The following is a 25,402-nucleotide window of genomic DNA, read 5'->3' on the forward strand; positions in this document are numbered from 1 at the left end:
CAAAAGGTTATTTTCTTAAGTTTTACTAATTTCTATTTGCTAATTGTCTGGTTTATTTAAGGGCAGGCTAGTTTAACACATTTCTGTGGTTTTGACAACATAACTCCTCTTGGCCCATATGTCCACCATCTAGATTTTAGAAAAGTAGTGTTTTACAGCCCTTAAAAAACAGTGTATTAGGAAATATTTCTACAGCAGTCAGACTAAAATACACAATTGTGTGTGTGTTTTGTGTTACATAGTAGACACAGCCGATAGATATTTTAGTATCTTTGGTGTTCGAGTTCCTGTGATTTCACATCAACTAAGGAACTTAAGTGCTTAAAACAATTGAAGAGACTGCTTGAGCCTTGCCTCTCTGTTTATTCTGTAGAAGGGTTGGGGGTCATGATAGGAATCGAAGGGTAGAACCCTTTTTTTTTTAAATAATTTGAACCAGGCACAAACATAATGAAATCTCTCCTTTTCCAAAATGTACTGTAGCACTTAAAAGTACAAAGCCTCACTTATGTAAATGCAGTACTTTTAAGAGCTTTGCAGACTAAGAGGAATCTCTTTTAGTGTTTGGTAAGAGCGCCTGAATTGAGGAGTGTTAGAACGACTAAAAGATATATCTTGGAGCACTCACTTGTCCACCTGACCCCTGCTCTTCGATTGGTCCTTCTCATCACAGTCTGAGCACCTTCTTGGTTTGCAGACCTGTTTTGCTGTCCTTGAAACTGGTTCAATGTCCTAGTTGTCAGCAACAGGTCAAGCGCTTTAGGTCCTTGTGCAGGGAGCTTCCTTCCACCACGACACAAGGGACACACTACACAGAGTAGGTGACTGGGCCTCCAGCCTGAGGAGGTAGCCTCCAGGCCCACAGCTGGGTCAGTGACCTGAGGGTGAAGGGCACTCGTCCTCTGTCTACCCTGACTGCCAACCAATGTATGTGCCAGCAGTTAAATTTTCATAGAGTTTTATTGAGGTATAATTTATTTTTTAAAGATGTATTTATTTATTAGAGAGAGAGCATGGTGGGAGGAGCAGAGGGAGAGGGAGAGGGAGAGAATCTCAAGCAGACTCCCCCCACTGAGCACAGAGCCCTACCTGTGGCTTCATCCCAGGACCCTGAGATGATGAGCTGAGCCAAAACCAAGGGTCGGATGCTTAACTGACTGAGCCACTCAGGCACCCCAAGGTATCATTTATATACAATTCATTTTGGTATATTTTTTTCCAACATCCTATTATAAATAATTTCAAACATATAAGAAAGTTGAATTCTACAGTGAATACCCATATATACCCACTTATAAGTTCTTTAATTAACATTTTACTATATTTGCTTTATCACACTGAGAATACATTTTAACATAGAACCATTTGATCCCAGCACTTTGATCCCAGCTTTCTTTCTGGTGGGGCACCTAGGTGGCTCAGTTGGTTAGACATCCGACTCTTGATCTCAGGGTCATGAGCTCAAGCCCCATGTTGGGCTCCACTTTGGGCATAGAGCCTACTTAAAAAAAAAAAAAAAATTCTTTCTGGTAGTACAACTACATTTTCTTTTACTGTAAGAGAGATTCAATCCTACAGGTCTTTATTCTACATCTATGATAACCTGGTTATAATAGTCTCTCCCGCAGATGCCTGAAACTGTGAATAGTACCAAACCCTATATATACTATGGCTTTTTTTCTTATATATGCATACCTGTGATAAGTTTAATTTATAAATTAGGCACAATGTAAGAAATTAACAATAACAATAAAAAACAGTTATGACAGTGTACTCTAATAAAAGTTATGCGAACGCGTTCTCTCTCTCTCTCTTTTTTTTTTTTTTTTTTAAAGATTTTTTTTATTTATTTATTTGACAGAGAGAGATCACAAGCAGGCAGAGAGGCAGGCAGAGAGAGAGGAGGAAGCAGGCTCCCTGCTGAGCAGAGAGCCCGATGCGGGGCTCGATCCCAGGACCCTGAGACCACGACCTGAGCCGAAGGCAGCGGCTTAACCCACTGAGCCACCCAGGCGCCCCTCTTTTTTTTTTTTTTTAAGATTTTATTTATTTATTTGAGAGAGAGACAGTGAGAGAAAGCATGAGCAAGGAGAAGGTCAGAGAGAGAAGCAGACTCCCCGTGGAGCTGGGAGCCCGATGCAGGACTCGATCCCGGGACTCCAGGATCATGACCTGAGCCGAAGGCAGTCGTCCAACCAACTGAGCCACCCAGGCGTCCCGCGTTCTCTCTCTCTTAAAACATCTTACTGTACTACTCACCCTTCTTAGGATGATGTGAGATGATAAAGTGTCTACATGATGAGATGAAGTGAGGTGACTGATTTAGGTGTTACAGTGTAGCATTAAGCTACTACTGACCTGACAGTAACTCAGAAGGAGAATCATCTGCCTCCAGACCTTGTAACCGAAACCGTAGAAAGCCAAACCACAGATAAGGGGGCGGGGGACGACCACTGTGTTTAATTGGAGGTAACAGTGCTTAGGTGGCTACGACTAAAGCCATCGAGCCGGTGACAGAAGCCCCCCTGTGATCCCTCTCCGGGACACGAGTCATGAGAATGGTATTTTGTCTCTGCCTGCCCCAGTTCAGGAAGCTGGAGGCCCCCTGGGTTACACAGCAGCTGTGACTTCTGTTGGGACCTGTTGGAACTTGTCACATATAATAGTATGTGCCAGGTTCTTTGGGAAGTTGAATAAAATCTCAGACTTCCGCTGAAGCTGACGGTCGCTGCTGTTGATTGAATCTACAGAATAAAAAGGGGACCGAGTTGCTGCTTGGAGTGGATGCTCTGGGGCTTCACATCTATGACCCTGAGAACAGGCTGACCCCCAAGATCTCCTTCCCGTGGAATGAAATCCGAAACATCTCGTACAGCGACAAGGAGGTAGGACGTGCTTCACATGCAGACCCGCCGCCAGCAGTGCCACTCTCGGGCTTTCCCCGTCTCTCCTCCTCGCTGTAGCGGTCCCCAGCCAGACTGCTCCTTGTTACCAGTAAAATCCTTTAATCCCCAGGCTTTGGGTTTGGGTTGTTCTTTTCTGTTTAGAGAACGGTATCAGCATCCTTTATTCAAATGGCATCGCTAAACCCCTCCTGCTGACTAACAAGAGGCTGGGGAGCTCAGCTTGTCCAGAAGAACCTCCAAAGAATAGTGAACAAACCAGAAAGTAACTTTTTCTTGTTACTTGCCTTGCTATTTCTAGTGAGAAATTCGCTGTGTATATTTAAATGTGGGGGACGTTAAGTCCTCTCTCAGTATCCAGTGCTTGATACATGTGGGGTTGTCTATCTATCTTATCTATCTATCTATCTATCTATCCACCTGTCTGTCTCTGTGTGTCACAGCAATGATACAAATAAGGCTATCAGAACTACTTGTGAAAATCTGAGAATAATTCAGTTCGAATAACTTGGCTGAACATGCTAAGTTAGAAGTCAGATATTTCAGTGCAGAATGGTGACCTTTCCCAAACACTGTCATCTTATGTTCATTTCTTCACTCGTTTGTTCTTTGTTAATTTTCAGGGAATTATCAAGCATCTGCTTTGTGTTAGGTTTTGTAACAAAGATGTAGGAAATCCAGTCTCAGCCCTCAGGGACGTTAGAGTCAAGCAAGGCCCTGACTGATGGTGCAGGTGATGGTGACCCAGTACGTTTCTGTTTTACCACTCACGGGTGCTCTCACCCCAACTCTGATTCCTTCTCCCAAAAACATGCAGCAAGATTAGGGGCCGGGTTTGGGGTATCTGTGCTGTATCAGGGAGCGGAGCTGTGGAGGAATCAGGCAAGCTGTGATCTGTGAGGGGACTAGCAGGGGCTGAGCTCCATGTTCCCTGAAGTCCTGGCCCCGGGGTGGGGTGGGGGGCTTTGGTGGGGGAGGGTGCAGAGCATGAGTCCTGAGAACACAGGGAACTGGGCAGAAGGCAGTGGGCCCGGATGGTGCTCAGTGACGTATTGGCGCCCGCAGAGCTGGGAAGCCAAGTGTGGAGTGAGGAACGGTGACGGCTTGTGTGGAGCCCCCACCGGAACAGATTTCCTGTTTTCCCTTCCCTAATAGCAACTCGAGAAAGGGAACCCCAGGCTCCTCGTTTCCAGTAATGTGGTTGAGATCTCCTCGGCCATGCTTGATGAGACAGATCGAGCTGCTTAATTCAAAACATGCTGGCTCTCGAATTTTCTGTAACTAGCCCAGAAGAGCAGCACTTAGATATTTCTTTTTTAAAGTACTTCAGTTGAACGATCCCCATGACTTAAAGCAGTAGGTATGCTATGGCGTGGTAGTTTTTCATCTCTAATTTCATAAAGTCTGTTTACTGCATATCCACGCATTCGTGTGCTAAAGGCTCCCAAGACACTCATTTTTCACAGAATCCAAGGCTTCAAGTCTCCCCTAGTACGGCCTGACACAATAAACCCTAATATACCCTCTCCAGGGACAGGGTGCCATCATGTTCCATCATGTCAATAACTCAGGCAGTAAGAGGACCTCAAGCTGACTTGACATAATAGGAAGTAGTCTTAGTAGTTATGCATGACAGCTGTGCTGCCAAAACAGAAATGTTGGTTTATTTTAAGTGATCCATTGATTCTTTGTGCACGTCCCGACCCAGCACATAGCCTGTGGTTTCCCCACTACTTGTGGTTTCCCACTGACAGCTCTGGGGTTTGACTTCAAAGCCAAAAATAAGCTCACGAAATTTACAAATAACCTACACGAAAGCAATAGTGCTTCCAAGTTGGCTTGACCAAAAGCTTAACCGAAGGATCATTTTCCTTGGTGTGCTGACTCCTCCTCGGACAAAATAAACATGCGAAAGACATACCCAAGAATTTATCTCCACAGACGTATTTATCTGCTTAGCACATCTTTCTTGGGAATAGGTACTCATTTTTTTCAGTGCGTCTTTGCAAGCGAGGATCCGACTGGTCTGAGCAGGAATGGTTGAGAACAGCAGTTGCCATTTGCTCTTCGTATGCTTCTGTGCCTAGCAGTCTGGTCCTGGGATCTACTTGGCTACCACTCTGTCCTTACTCAACTTTCTCTCCCCTTTGATTTCAGGACCAGTTTCCCTCTTCTACCACAGTCTGTTCTTCACACTTTATTCCTTTTATTAATAGCTTTCAGCTGAGAATCCCCATGTTCAGAACCCGGAGTGATGACCTATGTGCTGCCCCATCAAACCCCAGCCTACCTGCCTTCCTCCCAGTCTGAGCCCATGACAGCATAGTCATCAGAGAGCTAATAACGTCTCTCTCTCTCTCTCTCTCTCTCTCACATACACACACACACAGCTCATTTCCTTATCTCCCCCTCATTTCTGTTGCTTGCCCTGTCCTGAATGGCCCTCCTTCCGACCTTTTAACTTCCCTCTCATACTCTTTGTGTCTGACCAGCTGAAGTTTCCCTCCTACTTATGGTAGGTTGACGCTGAACCCCCATGACATTTGTGATTTGTGCTTCCCAATGAGGCACTAATAGATGATGTAATTTCTCAAGTAACTGACTGTCATTAGTCTGGTTCCAGCTAGGTGGTGAGCTTCCTGAAGGCAGAACTGGGCCTGTGGCTTTGCAATAGGCTTCCCATTTGTTGGCCTCACAGTGGGGCCCACTGAAGGCTGGCGTTTCAGGTTCCTAAGCCTAAGATGGTGCTGACAGCACACCTTCCAGGATCCTGGACTTCCACAGCCCCAGACTTGGCACCCTCAGCCACTTGTGATTTACCATGGTTTAGTGCCCAGGCACCAGGAAGCCAGGACAAGGCAGAACAGCCCTGTGCTGGATCTTTGCCAGCTTGGTTGCTGCTTTTGTGGAATTTCCCAGTTGGTGCTCACACTCTAGGCTGTGAGACTGAAACTGTTTTCTGCTTCCTTCTTTCAGTTTACTATTAAGCCATTGGATAAGAAAATCGATGTCTTCAAATTTAACTCCTCAAAGCTTCGTGTTAATAAGCTGGTAAGTTGAGATCCCGGTTTTTGTTACTGATAACTGTAGTTTTTCTGAGATAGCTTTTTCTGAGTGCTTTTTTTTTTTTTTTTTTAAGATTTTTTATTTATTTGTTTGACAGAGAGAGACAGTGCAGGGGGAGTGGGAGAGCGAGAAGCAGGCTTCCAGCCGAGCCGAGAACCCAATGTGGGGCTTGATCCCAGGACGCTGGGATCATGACCTGAGCCGAAGGCAGACGCTTAACGACTGAACCACCCAGGTGCCCCCTGAGTACCTTTTTTGAGAGAGTATCAGAGTAACCTCGAGGGAAGTGTAGAAGGATACCTCACCTGCTACACGCTTTTCCAGTAGACCTTGAAAGACTCTTCCTTTTAGCTTAACCTAACGAGTCAAACCTAGATTTTGTGATATGGAATTTTTTTTAAAAAGATTTTATTTATTTATTTGACAGAGACTGTGAGAGAGGGAATACAAGCAGGGGGAGTGGGAGAAGGAGAAGCAGGCTTCCTGCTGAGCAGGGAGCCTGATGCGGGCCTCGATCCCAGGACTCTGGGATTATGACCTGAGCCGAAGGCAGACACTTAACAACTGAGCCACTCAGGTGCCCATGATGTGAAATTTTTAAAAATTATTTTTATGGAGGTACTTTATACATATAAAAGGATAAGTATGCGTATTAGGTGTAAAAAGGGGCAAAAATGAACATCTACGTACCCACTACCCAGCTTTTAGAAACAACACACTTCCAGTACTGTTAGAACCCCTCATGTTAGCATCCCCATGGCTTCCCCCACCCACCTCCCCAAGGGTGATCACCATTCTAAGCTGTGCGCCTATTATTCCCTTGCTTTTCCTCAGAACTTGACTTCATATATAGCAAAATGAATATACTGTTAAGTTTTGTGAACTTTTGAAATATACCAAGTGCTATCAACTGTCTGTGTTCTTCTGTCACCTTTTTGCATGCATTATTATTTTCTGAGGTGTATCTCTGTTGATGCTTTAAGATACGATCCCTTTATTTTCATTGCTATATAGTATTCCTTTTATGGATATATGTGTGTGTGTGTGTGTGTGTGTGTGTGTGTGTGTGTGTATTTGTCATTCTTCTATTCATGAATAATTGCTTTTTACTTCTCTGCTATTTTAACCAGGCTGTTGCAAACATTCTTGTACCTGCCTCCTGCAATAGTTTCTCTAGAGAGTATCTGCTTAGGAGTACCGATGCAAGGCTGTAGTGTATGTCCAAATTCAAGATTATACCATGTTGTTTTCCAAAGAAGGTGAATTAATTGGCAGATCCCATGCAGTGGGTGCAACTTCCTTTTTTGAATCTTCCGTGCTTATATTATCAGCCTTTAAAATTTTTTGTCACTCTTGTGCATATGAAATATTATCTCAGTGCAAGTTAAGGTGCATCTATCTATTTACTAATGAAGTTGAACATCTTTTTGTATATTTTTTGGTCAAGCTTATTGTCTTTTTTTAAATTTAAATTTAATAATTAACATGTAATTTGTCTATAATAATTAACATATATTTGTTTCAGGGGTACAGGTCTGTGATTCATCAGTCTTGTATATAATACCCAGTGCTCATTACAACACATGTCCTCCCCGAGCTCATTGTCTTTTTCGTCAAGCACTTGTTTCATGCCCTTCCGTCATCATTTTCCGGGATGTTTGTACTCTTTATTGGTTATATCTTCTCCCAGCCTGTGGCTTGTTTTCCCACCTTTTTAAATGTCTTAACAAAGAATGTTTGATTTTAATATAGACAAATATATACATCTTTTCCTTAATCCTTTGTACTGTTTGTGTCTTGTTTGACATCTTTTTTTATCCTATGATCATAAAGATAATCTTCTACATTCTCTTTTTTTTTAAAGATTTTATTTATTTATTTGACAGACAGAGATCACAAATAGGCAGAGAGGCAGGCAGAGAGAGGGGGGGGGAAGCAGGCTCTCTGAGCAGAGAGCCCAATGCTGGGCTTGATCCCAGGACCCCGGGATCATGACCTGAGCCGAAGGCAGAGGCTTTAACCCGCTGAGCCACCCAGGCGCCCCTCTTCTACATTCTCTTAAAAAATTTCAAGGGTTTAGTCTTCACGTTTAAATCTTTAATCCGGGGCACCTGGGTGGCTCAGTGGGTTAAGCCTCTGACTTCAGCTCAGGTCATGATCCCAGGGTCCTGGGATTGAGCCTGCATAGGGCTCTCTGCTCAGCAGGGAGCCTGCTTTCCCCTCTCTCTCTGCATGCCTCTCTGCCTACCTGTGATCTCTGTCAAATAAATAAATAAAATCTTAATAAATAAATATATAAATCTTTAATCCGGGGCGCCTGGATGGCTCAGTCATTAAGCGTCTGCCTTCGGCTCAGGTTGTGATCCCGAGGTCCTGGGATTGAACCCCGCATCGGGCTCCCTGCTTAGAGGGAAGCCTGCTTCTCCCTCTCCCCTTCCTCTGCTTGTGTTCCCTCTCTCGCTGTGTCTCTCTCTGTCAAATAAATAAATAAAATCTTTTAAAAAAATAAAAATAAATAAATGTTTAATCCTTCTGTTTTTTGTGTAAGAGAGGGGCCCAGCTTCTTTTTCTCCACGTGAATCACTTGTTGTCCCAGCCCAATCTGTTGAATGAACTTTCCTACCCTCCCTCCTCTGCAGAGCTACATCTTAGGAGAATGAGATACAGCCAGAAGACATGCAGAAGTGTCATCTGTTCCTCTCCTCACTTGTGATTTTTGCCCCCGTGGCATCCTTAAGGCACCTCCGTTTTGCCTGTCTCCAGAGCAGAGAGCCCTGGAGGCCGTTAGTAGGGAGGGCCTCACTGTTTCACTCCGTGCTTTATTTCTCAGGTTTCCTGCTGACCCCAAGAACCCCGAAACCAAGACGCCATAGGGCTAGTGAGCTGGTAGGCAGTGAAGTAAACTTCTGGCTTTAACATTGCCACTGCTTCCAACCACAGATTCTCCAGCTCTGTATCGGGAACCATGACCTTTTTATGAGGAGAAGGAAGGCCGATTCTTTGGAAGTTCAGCAGATGAAAGCCCAGGCCAGGGAGGAGAAGGCTAGAAAGCAGGTGAGCAAGACCGTGTCTGAACCACCGTTGTCGCTGCTTCGTGGTCTTAGCCTGGGAGGTGAGCAGCAGTCATGGGCTGACAGGTGTCGTTCAGCCATAGGTACACCTTCTCTCATTTTAGCTCTGTTGGATCTTCACTGGCTGATGCCCAGCCGATGGGGTGTCTGCTCCGAAATGAGGAATAAACTCTGACAGCATATGTAAAAGAAACATTTCTAGTATTTCCCCACTTAAGTAAGTGAAGTGTGATTAATGCAGGCTTGGGAAGGGATAGGCAAGCCTGTGTCCATCCATCTGTCCGTCCGTCCGTCCATCCATCCATCCATCCATCCACTCATAGTCTGTCCACCTAGGTAGCTTGCTTTCTTTCTGCCTGCCTGTCTCCTTTGCCCAGCCTTGTCCTTTTCTAATTAGATGGTGATAGAATGCACAGCAGCGTCTCGTGCTTGCTGAGGGAATGCTAATTAGACTCCGGCCCCACTTCCCTGCCACAGGTCAGCCCAGGCGGCATGTTGCCCATGGTGGGAGGTGCTGGGAGTGCTTATCAGCAGACTGGACAGTCTGCATCATTGTTTTCTACTCACAAATCATGTCGACTCACCGAAATCCACACAACTAATCTGAGCCTCGCTGCCGAGAATATCCACTGTGGTTTTGGACCAACTCCTGGACAGAGTAGAAGCAGCTGCAGTCAGCTGCCCTCAGGACTTGCAGGCTCAGAGGTGTAATCATTAGTCTGTGTGCAGCTCTCTGATGTGGGGACTCCGGTGAGGTTGGCTCCCTGCCCTGAGATTTGGAACGAAATACCCAGTTTGAGCCAGCATGCCTTCAGCGTTCCATCCCTTTGCTCTGTGAGACGACAGACTGTTTGGGCTGCTTTGGGGGCCGCGGTGGTAGAGTGGGTTTTCTTGGACAAAGAAATACTCCTGAGCCAGCACGGGTCTAGGTGGCAACTTCAAGAAGGGCCTTCTTTGACCTCTTTTCAGACGAGCAAAGCTTAGAAGTGAGAGATCTGAAAACGGCAATGAGTGCAACAGCCTTGGAGCTGTTGGCAGAGAATAGAATGCACACGGCCCTGGCCTGCACTGCTTGTAGAACACGAGACATGTCCCTGGCATCTGGCAGCCACAGGCTGAGGGCTTTATGGCCCAGTGGAATAGACACAGACCTTGGAGCCAGATGGGAAACTTAGTATGTGACATTACTAAATGACTTACTTCCCAGACCTCAGTTTTCCCATCTGCCCAGTGGAGCTAATGGTACGTCTTCTCGGTCTCAGATCAGAGGACCATTGCCCCTGAAAGCCTTTGCGGACCGAAACGACCTTGCAGGCAGGAGGCCCCTTATTAGTGGGTGGCGGTCTCAGGGAAAGTGCAGTGCTGGGAACAGAAGGTGGTTTCCTGGGATTTTTTCAAGTGGAGAATAATGGAGGTACAGTAATCTACCTAATGGAAATTATAATGCAGTGGAAATTAGGAAAAAAAAAATTGGCCAAACTTTTTACTGATCTGCAAGTGGAAAATTGGAGAAGAATTTACAGTATTTTATTGCTGTCTTTGCATTATTCCTTTGAGGCCCAATGCCCTTTTTTTGGCTCAGTGTTTAGAAAAGGCAGCAGTCTTAAAAATCTTGTGTTTGGGAGAAGATTGAAGCAAGAAGTAATTAAATGTGCTCTATTTAAGGAAGAAAATAGTGCTGTGGTCACTTCTGGCTTCTGCTTTCTGAACTCAGTTAATACCCTGCGATCGCAGAGAATAGCACTTGTCCTGTGCTTGTTCCCCTTATTAAGCTCTGCATGTGGCCCAATTAATACAGTGATCCAGAAGGCATGGGAGGCGGTAGTGGCTTTGTACTGGTGCCTTAAGGACGAGGTTGGGGGAGGTTGCTGTGTTCCCTGCTCGGCTCCCTCCTGTTGCAGTCCTGGCCAGGAGCTGCCTCTGCGTGAGGCTGGGCCCCTGTATGGTGGCATTGCAGCTTCCCCACCGTGACACACACTGTGTGAACTCCCGATGTCTCCTGTAGAACCATTCCGTCTTCTCCGTGGGTCAGCGGCAGGAGCAACAGGGGAAGAAATTAGAGATGTGGGAGGGGTCCATGTGGAAAAGAAATGGCAAAGTGACTCTTCCAGCCAGAAGTGAGCGGTGTGTTTCTGGGGCTCCGTCTCAGGGAGAAGGAACCTACATTGTGTCCTGTCAGCCGCAGGGCAGAGCCATGTGAAGTCTCCCAACAAAAAGGGATATTGGCAGGGTGGCCATTTCAGCACACAGTGCGGAAGAATGGCACCTTCGATCCCGGTACACTTGACAGGGCTCGCCTTTTTATTGTTGTGTTTGTTCTCTCACCTCTAGACGTTTTTTCAAGGGACACAGCCTTCGATCCTGCAGCTGGTTTCGAAGGACAAAGGGTGGCGGGTGACAAGAACGACACTGGCAACCTAAAGTAAAGGGGAGAAAAGAGGGTCTCCTTGGGGGAATCTGGACACTGGGCATTCTCGGGCCCCCGTGGCACTGCAGGCTCCGTGAGGGCTCCGTGACTCAGTGGTCACTGTCATTGGCCTTCAGATGGAGCGGCAGCGACTTGCTCGAGAGAAGCAGATGAGGGAGGAGGCAGAGCGCACGAGGGACGAGCTGGAGAGGAGGCTGCTGCAGATGAAAGAAGAGGCAACAATGGCCAACGAAGCTCTGGTGATTGCTTTGGGGGTCTGGGCCCCTGGAGGCTACATGGGGACTCTCGTGGGTTTAGGAAGTTAAGCCTCCCAACGACCACAGATTAGTAACATGCTTTGACATTTCAGCTAAAAAAAAAAAAAAAATCAGTGCCTTTCTTTCCACCTGTGTTGGCAGAGGCGGACTGAGCCCCACTTTGACTGGGTCTCGCCTTTAAAGCGGGGCTTCTTGGGGCGCCTGGGTAGCTCAGTGGGTTAAAGCCTCTGCCTTCGGCTCTGCTCAGGTCATGATCACGATCCTGGGATCGAGCCCCACATTGGGCTCTCTGCTCAGCAGGGAGCCTTCTTCCCCCGCCCCCATCCCACTGCCTGCCTCTTTGCCTACTTGTGATCTCTGTCTGTCAAATAAATAAAATCTTTTTTAAAAAATAAAAAGAAAGTGGGGCTTCTCAGCTGGTACTGAGGGCAGATCACCCTTTATGGTGGGAGCTGTCCAGTGGCTCACAGGATGTTTAACAGTGTCCCTGACCCCCCCTACCCGCTAGATGCCAGTAGCACGCGCCCCCTCACCACTTGTAACAATCAAAAATGCCTCCAGACATTGTTACCTGTCTCCCAGGGGAGCAGTCTCTACTGGTTTGAACCACTGATTTAAAAGGAAAAAACAAGGTAAAGTTGGTTTTCTTCCTCATACAGCATATGCCTCAGCTCAAGTGGACACTCAGAAAGGCGCTTTCTTCTTGCTCCCCGTAGGCAGAACCTGAAGAACCTTTCCAAACAGTTGAGAGTATGGCTTGTCATCCCGTGCCCAAGTGTCCTCTGATGGGACATTCAGTGGCAGGGCCCCGGAGGCCCTGGTTCTTGCTGACCTGAATGTCTGAGGCCACATCGGGGGGGTGGGGTGATGGGTACGTGGTCCCCATCTCAGCTGACAGTGGTCTTCTCCAGATGCGGTCTGAGGAGACGGCTGACCTGTTGGCAGAAAAGGCCCAAATCACAGAGGAGGAGGCCAAACTCCTGGCACAGAAGGCTGCAGAGGCTGAACAGGAAATGCAGCGCATCAAGGCCACAGCCATTCGGACAGAGGAGGAGAAGCGCCTGATGGAGCAGAAGGTGCTAGAGGCCGAGGTGCTGGCGCTGAAGATGGCCGAGGAGTCAGAGAGGAGGTGAGAGGTCGGGAGTCCCGGGCCCTGGGGCTCAGGCGAAGGCCCATCCAGTCATGCAGAGCTTGACTGCACTTGTCTGCAAGCCGCTTCTCCATCTTCTGGGGCGGGGGGAGGCTCCTCCCTTGACAGGTTGGTGAGAACTGGTACTTAAGCCGGTATAGGGTTTGAGGGCTGGAATTAGTAAAAAGGCTCAGGAACACAGTTCTCTTGTTGAGTGGACCTCTGGCCATGCTTGGGCCTGTGATAAACCGCCATCCCTCTGATAGCCGTGTTGGCAGGAAAGCCATCAAGCACGGCCGCCAGCTGCTTTCAGCTGAGGAGCTGTAAGGAGGCTCTTCTTACATTTAAAAAATGTGGTTCTTTTCCCTTTTCATTTAGGGGACATGTGGGGAGACAGCAGCTATTTACCCTTAATGAAGTAAGGAGGAACCCCCTTCCCTGCAGTCCCTTCTTGGTGCTAAGGCTCCTGAGGCAGATAGGAGGGGAGGGCCAGGGTCCTCTTTGTGGCCAGCTTACAACCAGGTTGAAGGATGGAACTGTAGTCTCTACTTCCCAAAGACTGTTCTAGGCTCGGGATTGTTCTGGCCCTGCCGTCTTCAGATAAACACTGGCGCATTCCCCACAGCATTTGGCTCTGTTGATTCCGAACACTTGCATTTGGCTTTTTGCTACCAAGGTGCATTCACTACAGTTTCCTCTCCACTTTTTGCATGTCGTTCTGGGAATATGGTTCTTGGTTTCCTGCCCTGTCTCGGGCCCCTTTCTTTCTGTGTGCGGGTCACTTCCCCTGCTGACTGATGCATGTTGAGCCGGGCCCCCTGGGTCCTGTGTCTTGCAGGGTGAGGTGTGACGCCCTCAGCGTTGGTGCTCGTCATCTTGCTTGAGGTTGGCCCCAGGCCTGCAGGTGTTTTACTTAGGGGCTGTGAAGAATCAGTTCTCTCCCATCCTGCCCTTCAGAATCCAATATTAGACCTCCGATCCACTGTACTGTACCTTTGCCTAGCCCACTCTCACCCAGAAGTGAAGCAGAGGAAGCTGCTAGCTTCTCCTCCACTTCTCCTCCCCCTCCACCAACTGCAAAGGTTTGAACTTGACTCCTGCCCACTGGCTTCCCTGCTCTTCTGGTTTAGATTTACTGTTGCAATGAACGGAACTCAGGAATGTTGTCCTTGCTTTGGAAGTTCTGATTTTCACATAAATGCCCCCACAGCCACTGACCTTGTTTGCCTGATCTGGTGCCGTCCTCAGGATTAACCCATGACCTTCATTTCCAGGGGAATAGTGGGGCAGAGGGCTCGCTTTCTGCCACCTGTCGCCTTCGAGGAGCTGACTGGCTCCTCCTTTCCTTGCAGGGCTAAGGAGGCTGATCAGCTGAAGCAGGACCTGCAGGAAGCCCGCGAGGCAGAGCGAAGAGCCAAGCAGAAGCTCCTGGAAATCACCACCAAGCCCACATACCCGGTGAGCCTGGCTGGGGGCTGCCAGCTTGGAGCTTCTGCAGACCTCACAGCTTTTTCCCTTCTCTCCCAGCCCTTCTGCTCCCCGTTTCCTCTGGTTCCCCGGGTGGGGCCATGGCAGAGTGAGTGCTGCTGCGGGCCTGCAGCTGGGGACTGGAGAGGATGCCTGGTCTGCCGTCTGGCCTTGGACAAGTCACCTGTCCAGTTACCTAGATAACAGGCAGCAGGGCCTTTCCCGGCTCTGAAATGTTTTTCTTATTCTAAGTAGTATAGCCCCAGGTTATCCTCAGAAGAGGATAGGCTCTGGATGCCAAGCTGAATGTAACCTTCAAGCTACCTGTGTATACCATATATTGTCATTGTAGTTCTGGGCAGGGGTACCCCGTGTACCTCAGAATGAACGATTGTCACGTAAAAACAAGCTTCCAGACTCAATTTTGGGACAAGGAGGCAGACTTCAATTAAACAGGGCCACACAGTGAATAGAGAAGTCTCTTCCCTGCCCTTCCTCTGTGCATTCAGTTCAGTAGACTGCTCTGTTCCATGTAATACCAGGCAGATGCTCAGTCTGTACCCAGACAGGGTGCACAGGGGCCTGGAGGAGAATGTAGCCCAGCCTGCAGGGGCAGGAGAGGCATAGGGTGGCACCTGGGCGGGCTCTTAGAGGGGAAGTCAGAACGAGCTAGGTGGGCAGGAGACTGGGGGGTGTTTTCAGCCACCGCACAGGTGTGCATGTGTAACCCACAGGCACAAACACACGCACTGCCCACTCGTACGGCATAGGCAGTGAAGAGGTGCACAGTGACTGAAGTAGCCCAGGGTTTGAGGGGGAGGGAAATGTGAGCAGCGTGCTCTTGTCATCTGTTCCGGTTCTCTAGGCCACCCCAAGCCAGCCATTCCTGATTGTCTCTCACGGCCCGGTGGGTTGAGTGGGCCGATGGTCCTGCCGCAGGTCGTCTGCCACTGTCTGGGCTGGGCACCTGAGATGTGGGGGGTTCCTGGCTGGCTTAGTCGGTAGAACATGCAACTCTTGATCTCGCCATGGCGGGTTTGAGTCACACGTTGGGTGCAGAGATCACTCAAAAATAAAATCTTTAGGGCGCCTGGGTGGCTCAGTGGGTTAAAGCCTCTGCCTTCGGCTCGGGTCATGATCCCAGGGTCCTGGGATCGAGCCCCATATCGGGCTCTCTGCTCAGCAGGGAGCCTGCTTCCTCCTCTCTCTCTCTGCCTGCCTCTCTGCCTACTTGTGATCTCTGTCTGTCAAATAAATAAATAAACAAAATCTTTAAAATAAAATAAAATAAAATAAAATCTTTAAAAATATAGAAATAAATAAAACAACGCACACTGGAGCAAACTTTATACACTCTACACGCAGTAAATAAATAAGTCGTGGAGGAGTTCATATCAGTCTTTTAATCCTATTTCGCAGTATGGATGGATTGTAATTCATTTAAGTGGTTCTCTATGGATGAGTATTTAGTCTGTTTTCTTCCGCAGTCGTGAACAAAACTGCAGAAAATACCCCTGAGCACAAATCTTCGCACATACGGTGAATATACTGGTAGAATAACTTCTCATAAATAGAGCTGTGGGGTTAGGTTTTCCATCGAGATGCTCTCCACAGAGGTCGTACCGGTGTCTGTTCTCACCCACAGTGCAGCGCTCAGCGCCCATCTTTTCGGAAATTTTGATGGGCTATAGTGTATGTACAGAGAAGTGCCCAGATTATAAGTGTACAGCTTGATGAATTCTCACAAACTCAACACACCCATGCACCCAGCACCCAAATCAGAAAACGGAACGTTCTAGTACCCCAGAAGCCCCCTCTCAGCACCACCTTCAACGCCCACGCAGACAGTCTGCCTCAGGCCTTGTCATCGTCTCAGATGAGTGCTCCGGGCCTCTCCCCTTTCCCAGATGCCGTCCCAGACTCAGCCAAGGATCCAAAGGTGAAGAGAGAGGCAGATCCTTCCTGCCCTTAGGAAACTTGCCAACAGTGAAGAAGAAGACACAGCCAAAAGGGATTTTTTTTTACAGGGCGGGGTTAGGGAAGTGCCCTAACAGAACCAAAAACACAATGTTAACGCATAGCAGAGAGTTGCCATCTGGCCAAGAGGGATCTAGAAAGGCTTTGGTGAGAAATCCTAGTATTTGAGAAGGGCCTTGAAAGAGAGATTGTGTATAGGGAGAGCAGTGGTTTAAGCAAAGGAACAGAAATGGTACTGTTCATGTTTTGTTAGGGCAAGCAGTTCCTAGGAAAAGCTAGACTAGATTGGGGCCATATTTGAGATGACCCTTTGTTTTGGGATGAGAAAGTCCTCATAATCCCTTCATCCTCTGCTTCAAACCCTCCTCTGTCTCCATCTGAACCCAAGCCCCTCACCATGCAGGGTAGCTCCTTAGGGTCTGGTTCTGTCTCCCACCCGCCTCCGTCAGCGTTCTCACTGAGCCTTCTCTGCGCTGCCCAGTTCCATGCCTCTTGCCGGTTAAGCTTTTTCCTCTGGCACATCATCTGGTGCCAGCAGAAGCAGCATCTCTTCTAGCAAGCCTTCTCCAGCTCCCTTGGCCACTGTTTACTCTCTGGCTACAGCATCTCTCTTACCTAACCATGATGGTCTATGAGCACCCTCTGTTTACCGGATAATACTTTCAGCTGTTCCAAGCTAGGGACTCTGTCTTGTTCTCTGCATCTCTAGCTCCTAGCCCGGGGTCTTCCTCAACGAAGAAGTGAGTAGGAGTTTGTTTTTCAATTTGGCTGAGCACAAAGAGCTGTTAAAGGTTTGAGGGGAGAGGAAGGGAATGATTTACCTGGATCTGAGATCTTTGGGGTCTATCATCTGGCAGCAGCCAACATGGGTAGATTGGAGGAGGAGAAATGAGTGACAGTGGTGACCTGAGGCCATGGTGGTGCTGGGTGGGAGGCAGGACCCAAGCTATGCCCATTGCCTCTGTGGATGCTGGAGGGGGATGGTAAACACAGCAGTGGCCCAGTTCTCATAGAACCTGGCCCTCCTAACTGGAGATTTCTCATTCATAGCCCATGAACCCAATTCCAGCACCACTGCCTCCTGATATACCAAGCTTCAACCTCATTGGTGACAGCCTGTCTTTCGACTTCAAGGATACTGACATGAAGCGGCTTTCCATGGAGATAGAGAAAGAAAAGTACGTAGTCCCCCCTGACCTTGTACCCTCCCCAGCTAGAGTGGGGCCATCTGGACCTGGAGAATGTGGAGGGTCACTGTAAGAGCCTGTCACTAGCCCTGCAGGGGTTGCTCTGTTCCTACCCTCTGAAGGAAGAATTTCCTCATCAGAAGTGAAGGACATCACGCCAGCATTCAGTCTTGCAGGCTAACAATGATCCTTGATTGGTGACCTGGAGTTTATGGCGGTTTGAAACCTCATCTACAGTCTAGGACTGCTTGTCAGGGATCTCCAAGTCAGTCAGACTGCTGTTCGCACGGAGGTAGAACCTGTGATAATGTCCGAGCACGGAACAGATCAGGTTTCCTGGTTGTCTTCTCTGGCACTTAAGACAGGCGCGGGCGGCACTTCCCAGGTCTAGAATGAGGGTCAGGGAAGAGACTCGGGTTCAAGGTCGGAGGAGAGCAAACATCTGGGTCAGGCTAGCCCTGCTGCTTGGGGTAGCCCTGAGCTGAGCCCTGCCTGCCCTGCTCGTAGCGGTTTCTGCTGTGCGCTCCTCCTTCCTTTCCCGGTTGGTGGAACTGAGGCAAGCAAGGAGTCTCGCTGCAGAAGAAATCCGGCTGCAGTTCCCCCAGTTCCCAGCCGTAGGTAAATTGGCCGCTTGTGCAGTCAAATGCTCTACCACTGAGCTGTACCCCCAAGTTGGCCGCTTGTGCCACAGCTTGCTGGAGAACCATGTACAGAGTGCCTGGGTGGCGGGGCTTTCTAGCATTGTCTCATTTCATTCCTGCTAACGAACATCAAGCTGACATCAGAGGTAGGTTTTAGTGTGACATTTATAAATGAGATCTACAGTGTTTAATGAGCTCATCCAGCATCACAGGGCTGGTGAGGGGCAGAACGAGGATTCAGCTCCAAGCCCATGTGAGTCTCTGTGTGAGGCCTGTGTGAGGCTCTCACCTTGTCCAGTATCCCTGGGCTTGCTCTCTCGGGACAGTGTCTCCTTGGAGCCCAGGCTGAGCAGCCACAGCCTCTTTATCTGTGGTATCTGCTGTCCGAGTTGCCCTTCCAGCCTTTCTCCGTTGACCAGGCACAGTGAGCATTTCGTGGTTGTGAGCAGGGTGAGGCTACTTTCTGTTGAGTCCTGTTTTTTTATACGTTGTGTTTTCTTATTACCCGTGCACATGACAGAAGCCACATACCAGCCATGGGCATCGCTATAGAAAGTTCCTGTGTTTGTGTTGCGTGGTTTTCCGGATGCCCTTGAAGGCAGACACTTTGAGGATGATTTCCAGATTTTCACCATCACAGATACAGAGTATCTACTTGCAGGCGATGGCGGGGATCTTTTTCTTCCTGGGGTTGCACCCTCTTTAGGAGATGACATCGCAAAACAAGTAGGGATGTGGCCAGGGCCTATCGGAAGAGGTCACTTGAACAGAATCACTTATCAGAGCAGGACTGAGACAAGGAAATTGTCTTGGTTGCCGGGAGTGTTGATTCATGTGTCGTTGCTTGTGCAGAACTCAAAGCTCTCTGCAGTCATGGGTATTTGTAGAGACTACTTTATGAAGAGTTTACCAGGGGCCTTTCCTGCACTTGCTTTTACTTAATTCTGACCATAGCTCTGTGAGCATTACCCTGAGGAAACAGATTCAGACCTTTTAGGTGATGGGCCCAGGCTCCCTCAGCCTGGGAGTGGCTGGGCAGAGACGTGGACCCTGGGCTGCATGGGGCCCTGGATCCCATGTCTCAGGGCCACCAAAAGCTGTGACACACACTGTCCTTTTGCTGACAGAGTGGAGTACATGGAGAAGAGCAAGCATTTGCAGGAACAGCTCAATGAACTCAAGACTGAGATCGAGGCCCTGAAACTCAAAGAGAGGGAGACAGCTTTGGATATTCTGCACAACGAGAACTCCGACCGGGGTGGCACCAGCAGCAAGCACAATACCATCAAAAAGGTATCGAGTCTCCAGTCCTTCTCCGATCAGGACGGTTGTTAATGAAATGTGAGGTTGGCATCTGGTTTCCTGAGCAGCCGAGTCATTAGACTGTTACCATTTTTTATATGTACTTGAGGAAATTTTTTAACTCATGCCAGAAAGGGAATTTAATCCACCAATGACTGTGAACCCATTGGCTTGATGGAAGGGGAGCCTGTGTTAAAAGCTCAGATGAAATGAATCACTGTTATGAGATGGGTTTTGATCCATCATTTAGCAGTAAAGCGATTCTGTCTTTTAAGCCAAGGGGAGTTCTGCCCAGGGAGTTGCCTTACTTCTTGAGAAAGCAAAACGAAACAGAGGCTGTTGAGAATGGTCTTTTTGGGTTTTTAAACGCAAGGACTATAAAAAAAATTCTGTTCTTGTTTTAAAGAAACCAAATCCTGATTTTTTTTTTTAAGACTTTATTTATTTGACAGACAGAGATCACAAGTAGGCAGAGAGGCAGGCGGGCTGGAGGTGGGGGGAAGCAGGCTCCCTGCTGAGCAGAGATCCCGATGCGGGGTTCGATCCCAGCACCCTGGGATCATGACCTGAGCCGAAGGCAGAGGCTGTAACCCACTGAATCACCCAGGTGCCCCCTAAATCCTGAATTTTTTTTTAATTTTTTTTTTTTTTAAGATTTTGTTTATTTGACAGACAGAGATCACAAGTAGGCAGAGAAGCAGGCAAGGAGAGGGGGAAGCAGGCTCCCTGCCGAGCAGGGAGCCTGCTGTGGGGCTTGATCCCAGGACTCGGGTATCAAGACCTGAGCCAAAGGCGGATGCTTAACCTACTGAGCCACCCAAGCGCCCCAGGAGTATCTGTTTTCAATAGTTGAGCTGTATCTGAAAACTCCCAAGGGCTCCTTACCTCCTTGACATTGTTGATGGGTACAGTCAGGAGCCTGGAATTCTCTCTCTGAACTCCAGTTTAGTATTGGCACCCTGTAGAGAATTCCTTTTACTAGCATAACCGAAAAGGAAAGACTACCCCAGTGCACATTCTGCTTTCCTCTGCTCCCGTCATTTACTGGGTTTCCCTTCCGAAATGAAATTATTAAACAGTTAGCAGAAGGAGAGGTCACGTGAGGCCTCACCCGGGGAGCCTAGAGGTAAAATGACCCCTGGGCCAGTGAGCCAGTCCGCCCTTGAAGGAGCTACCCCAGCACCGTCCCCTCCCCAGCCCCCGGTTCCCCCATCTGGGCACCCGAAGCAGTCTCATCTTTGCAGCTGCTGCGGTGAGCTGGGCCCTCAGCCACGGGAACCTGGAGTGCTGAAAGCCGGAGAGACCTGTTTCCCAGCCATAAACACAAACAAATGAAGTCACTTGTCACAATTTCAGGCCTGTCTGAGCATTTTGCAAATGGCACATGTGGCATTGTTGATATCACAGGGTATGTTTTTGTTTTTCTTCATTTTATTTTGCTGGTTTAGCCTCAAGCCCAAGGCAGAAGACCTATCTGCATTTGAGCCCTCAAAGTAGGTTATTCCCAGGTACTCTGTATGTGGTGATGGTACTACCCTCTGTGATACTAACCCATGCATGAGCTTGCCTGTCTCTGTCCCTGGGCCATGCCGAGCCCTCCCGAGGGCAGGTGGTACCTGGGTACTGGCCGCAGCATGCTTTGAGTCTGAGAGCAGGCGTCCACCCTGTGGGGCCAGACCAGCCTCCAGGGGTCCAGAAGGCTGCCTCGTTCTGAAGAGCATGTCATGGGGCTGTAGGACCGGCTGTCCTTCACATCTTGTGTTATCGTTGGGCTGGGGATGGTCATGGCTTCTTGTCCAGTGAGGTCTGTCTAAAAGTCCTTTGTCTCAGTGGTGTAGTCCTTAGACAAATAGCCCAAGCATGGAAATGGGATAAATTGGGGCATCTTTAACTCCAGATCAAGACTATCATGTGGTGACAGTTTCCGAAGACCCATGGTCATAGCAGGCCACTTCTGGTGGTGGAACGAAGGGGCTGCCCACACTCCCTCATTTTCTGTTAGAGCCTCCCCTTTCTGTACACATCCTCTTTCTTTCCAAGTCAAGCAAACCACCAGCACAGCAGTCTGATCTGTAGTCCAATTGGACTGTCTGTCCTTCGGCACTATAAAGGCCATCTCTGCTTCAGCTCCACCATAGCCTGGGGTAGAGCTGTGGCCAGCACGAACTCACTTTGGGACAGCCACCGGCACCCAGCTCATGAGCAGAGTCAGTGGTTGTTGAGTGAATTAGTGGAATGATTACTGCTTTCCTTCTGCAGTGCTTCGTCATCCTCCCAACATGCCTCGGCAGTGGGGAGCATTTTAGTGCCCAGAATAACACAACACCCTCCCTGTGCTCCTGATCCCCAGCGGTATGAAAGCCAGTGAGCCCACTGACACCCGACAGTCACATAGGACATGTCCTTTGGTGTCCTCAGCACAGTTTCTGCTATTAGAATAAAATAAGCTCGTTGGAAGCTTTCTTTTTTTTTTCTTTTTTTTAAGATTTTATTTATTTATTTGACAGACAGAGTTTACAAGTAGGCAGAGAGGCAGGCAGAGAGAGAAGAAGGGAAGCAGGCTCCCTGCCGAGCAGAGAGCCCGATGCGGGGCTCGATCCCAGGACCCTGAGATCATGACTTGAGCCGAAGGCAGAGGCTTTAACCCACTGAGCCACCCAGGCGCCCCACATTGGAAGCTTTCTACCAAAAAGCGAGATCTGGCGTAAGATAGATCTTATTTGCGGTTATTATCCAAGCAAGAGAGGTTCGCTATTAAAGTCCCAGATGGATCGCATTACAAGATGGATTCTATCTGTCAGTAGCTCCAAGATCCCATAGCATGAACCCTGATTTGTGTGTGATGCTTTGAGTTAGCAGGCTCCTGTTTCTTCGGCTTTCATACCACACGTTGACATCAAACGCCCCAACACCAAGCCGTGTATGTTCTGAGCAGGGCGATATGACCGAACCCCGGAATTAGGCAGGCCAGGGGGATTATCTGTTCTCATGACCCCGTGGTGCCCAGAAGACCATGGGGTGGATCCACCGTGGTTTCCTGGACTTTGTGGCTGGCACCGGGCCCAGCAGAAAGTCCCTTCCTGTCTCAGCCCGTGCTGTCAGCTATGCCTGCATATGACCCTACCATTCCACCTTGAGACGATTTCATCTTTCTTCTTTCTGTAATGATTCAGAACGATTAGATTCTTCAGGGGCCTGATTTTGACCGTCGGTTCTCACTGAGCTCTTATTATACACAAATGAGGTTTGATTTGTAGTCAAATTTGTACTGCTCCTAGGACATTCACAGAAGCCTTTTTTTTTAAAAAAAATCTTGATGTGAACTTGTTTTCAAAGCAGGCTGCCATGTTCCAATTAATCAAGGATTCTGATTACTCGAGGGTTAATAAAAGCATGTACTTGGCTTTTAATACAGCTGGACTTATCTCAGGATCACTAGATGAAATAATGGAGGTTTTGCTACACCTGAAGTTTGATACCCTTTCCATTGCCTGGACTTCGGTAGTCCCTGGGGCCAGTGACCACACTTGTCGAGCAGCCACCTGCCTGTTCAGAGGTAGCTCTGGGCTTGTGCCTGCTCCCGTCTGGGCCAAAGTGAGCCTAACTGAAGAGGAAACACCACGGTGGGCTTTGGAAGTGAGACCACCGAGAATGTAAAGGGCAGAGCTCCATCTGCAAAGTCCGGGATGTGGAAGGCTAGTGGCGAACTACAGAGTTTCACTCCTGAGTCTTGGTTCAAAGCAGCCTGCCCTGCTTTTTGTTTTGTTTTTAATGTTTTCTGATCATTGATTTCTTCAAGAAAAGAATGGGTCTGCCTACCTACCTACTGTGATCCGGGCACGTTCCTCCTCCTCATCGCCTTCAGTGCTCTTCTGACTGAGGCTTCTGTGTCTGACACTGTCTGCGCAGTACCCTCGGGGGTGCTAATTTCCAGGGGTTTACCCTTTGGTTCAGGGGTTACCATGTTCCCTTAGAAATGCCAAGAGGCTGTCTGGTCTGGTTAACTGAGCTTACCACTGCTTTGCCACTTACTTTCTCCATAATTCTTACTTTCTCTTAAAGCCCAGTGTCCTCACCTACTATAAAAAGTGAATGAAACTGTCCTTAACCCCCAGGATTGTTTTGAGCAGTAAATGAGGTAATACACAGGAAATAGCTCACCATAAGACTTCAGCAATTAATTTCTGTATATTTGGAGGTAAAAACTTAGAAAAAGCCAGAATTAACTTCCCTGGTTCTTTTACTATCTGATTTGAGTTTGCAAGGGTGTATTTTGCCCCTCCTGCTGATCTTAACTCCCCACATTTTCCCCCTCAGCTGACAATCAGTGCAGTTGGTTTGGCATTTGCGCGTGACCCAGATTGGCACGTAGTGATCAAAAGCCGTCTCCCCCACCCCCGAACCGAGACTCATTCATTCTCAGGGAGAGCGACAGTGACACGTATTCCTGGCCTCTGAGTCTTGCAAGTGAGGAAGCGAGGTCTAGCAGTGAGACTGGGGTGAGGGGGACACAGGTGTCATAGGCTTCAGAGCCACAGTGCTAATGAGGTGAGCAGTGGCCAGCTGTGCTGCACACTTGGGAGGCGAAAATGCAGTCCGGGAGCTTGCACACTTCAGGGTCTTGCTTTCATCTCCTCTCAAGGGACAGGTTTCACTCCCCTGATCCTGAGCGGATCTGAGTGCCTGCAGACTTGTCATCAGTTTTGGGCCCCTGATCTCCAAGGAAGCATGGGATTTCAAAGGAAATCGACAGATGAGAATCATGGGGGTCATGGAGCTTAGAATGCTTGTTTTATTAGTAAAATGGTTTGAGCCTTCAAGATCCGGCTGTGGTTTGCGCTGGTGGAGGAGTAGGAATGAGGAGTCCTGACAGTACTCTGAAGCCATAGCTGCCTCTTGAATCAGGAAGACATAAAAGTCCAATGTCATCTTCAATTTGCGCGGACTCCCCTTGGAGACGCAGGGCTGGCGAAGTGAAGTAGAACACTTAAAACACCCGGGGAAGTGATAAATCACAGGGCAAGACTGCGTATGCATGAAAGGCGTCTCCCACAATTAAAACAAATGGCCACAGCCTCCCTGGTGACCTCTGGTCAGCCGCCTCTGAACAGTTTCTGTTGCTGCTGTGTGGTTCATGCGTTCAGGCCTTCTGTGACCACGGTCGCTCAAGCCAAGTGGCTCCGCCTGCTTTGCAGACTGGACCCTGACCGCTGCAGCATCCTCCGCCCTGACATAAGAGGCAGCGCACTGGCTCCCCAGCTCCAGAATCTTCTATTGTTGCTGTTGCTGAAGGGCGACAGAGGCTGGAGTGGGGCAGGAGAAGAAAGGGGGGTGGGCACAGGGTGGAAGCAAGGATTAGCAAGGTGCAGCAGCACGGCAGGATAGAAAACACATGGAAGAGAGGGCAGTGGCCAACTCCTCCCCACTCTGAGGGAAGCCCAGGGAAGGCGCTGGGAAGCGTGGCCTGGTTTCAGGGAATGGTCTCCCTGGACGTGGTGCCGGGGCTCACCCCCCGAGGGCCACTCCTACTTCATACATGCACCAGCTAGATGTCCATGGGCCTCTCCACTGAGGTGGGCTTACTGTTCTCTTGCTTGTTTCTGGTAGCTCTCTAGGTAGAAGGTTCTGTCAGCCTCTCTTCCAAAAGACCATGACCTAGTTCCGCTTTTTGGTTGGAAGACTTTTCCCCGTCAAGCAGTTGCCCTTTGGGGAGGCGTTGAGGAGCCTACAAAACCTGCTTTGCCCTCCTAGGATATTTTACAACCATTTGGAAGTGCCTGAGGACATTATTGGGCCTTATTTGATGCAGTAAAACATTCCATTTGGTCCCTCAGCACTGGAGATGTGTTTCAGTGCAGCTCTCCTCCAGCACCTGATTTGTTACTGCAACAGTGGGAGGGAAGAGACGGGATGCAAACTCATTCTGCGGGCTGGAGGTTCTGTTCTTACGATCCTTGCCGTGATTTCCCTTCCA

At 48.7% G+C, this 25,402-nt stretch overlaps 1 protein-coding gene across 6 annotated transcripts in view; it reads left to right on the top strand.

The window, feature by feature from the left end:
- The window catches only part of NF2 (neurofibromin 2), a 76,238-nt gene that overhangs the window by 44,464 nt on the left and 6,372 nt on the right, over positions 1-25,402 (top strand). For 3 of the 6 annotated variants that reach the window (XM_032883354.1, XM_032883357.1, XM_032883356.1), the window contains 8 exons: positions 2,751-2,885; positions 5,880-5,954; positions 8,910-9,023; positions 11,585-11,707; positions 12,637-12,854; positions 14,207-14,312; positions 17,349-17,476; positions 19,254-19,419. In XM_032883354.1, coding sequence (XP_032739245.1) covers positions 2,751-2,885; positions 5,880-5,954; positions 8,910-9,023; positions 11,585-11,707; positions 12,637-12,854; positions 14,207-14,312; positions 17,349-17,476; positions 19,254-19,419 — 1,065 coding nt within the window. Of the gene's footprint in view, positions 1-2,750; positions 2,886-5,879; positions 5,955-8,909; positions 9,024-11,371; positions 11,532-11,584; positions 11,708-12,636; positions 12,855-14,206; positions 14,313-17,348; positions 17,477-19,253; positions 19,427-20,876; positions 21,491-25,402 lie in introns of those variants that run through there. The other 3 variants (XM_032883359.1, XM_032883355.1, XM_032883358.1) reach the window with 3 other exon arrangements.

This window comes from Lontra canadensis, unplaced genomic scaffold, assembly GCF_010015895.1.
Source record: "Lontra canadensis isolate GAN:19392208 unplaced genomic scaffold, GSC_riverotter_1.0 scaffold87, whole genome shotgun sequence".
NCBI classification, from domain to species: Eukaryota; Metazoa; Chordata; class Mammalia; order Carnivora; family Mustelidae; genus Lontra; species Lontra canadensis.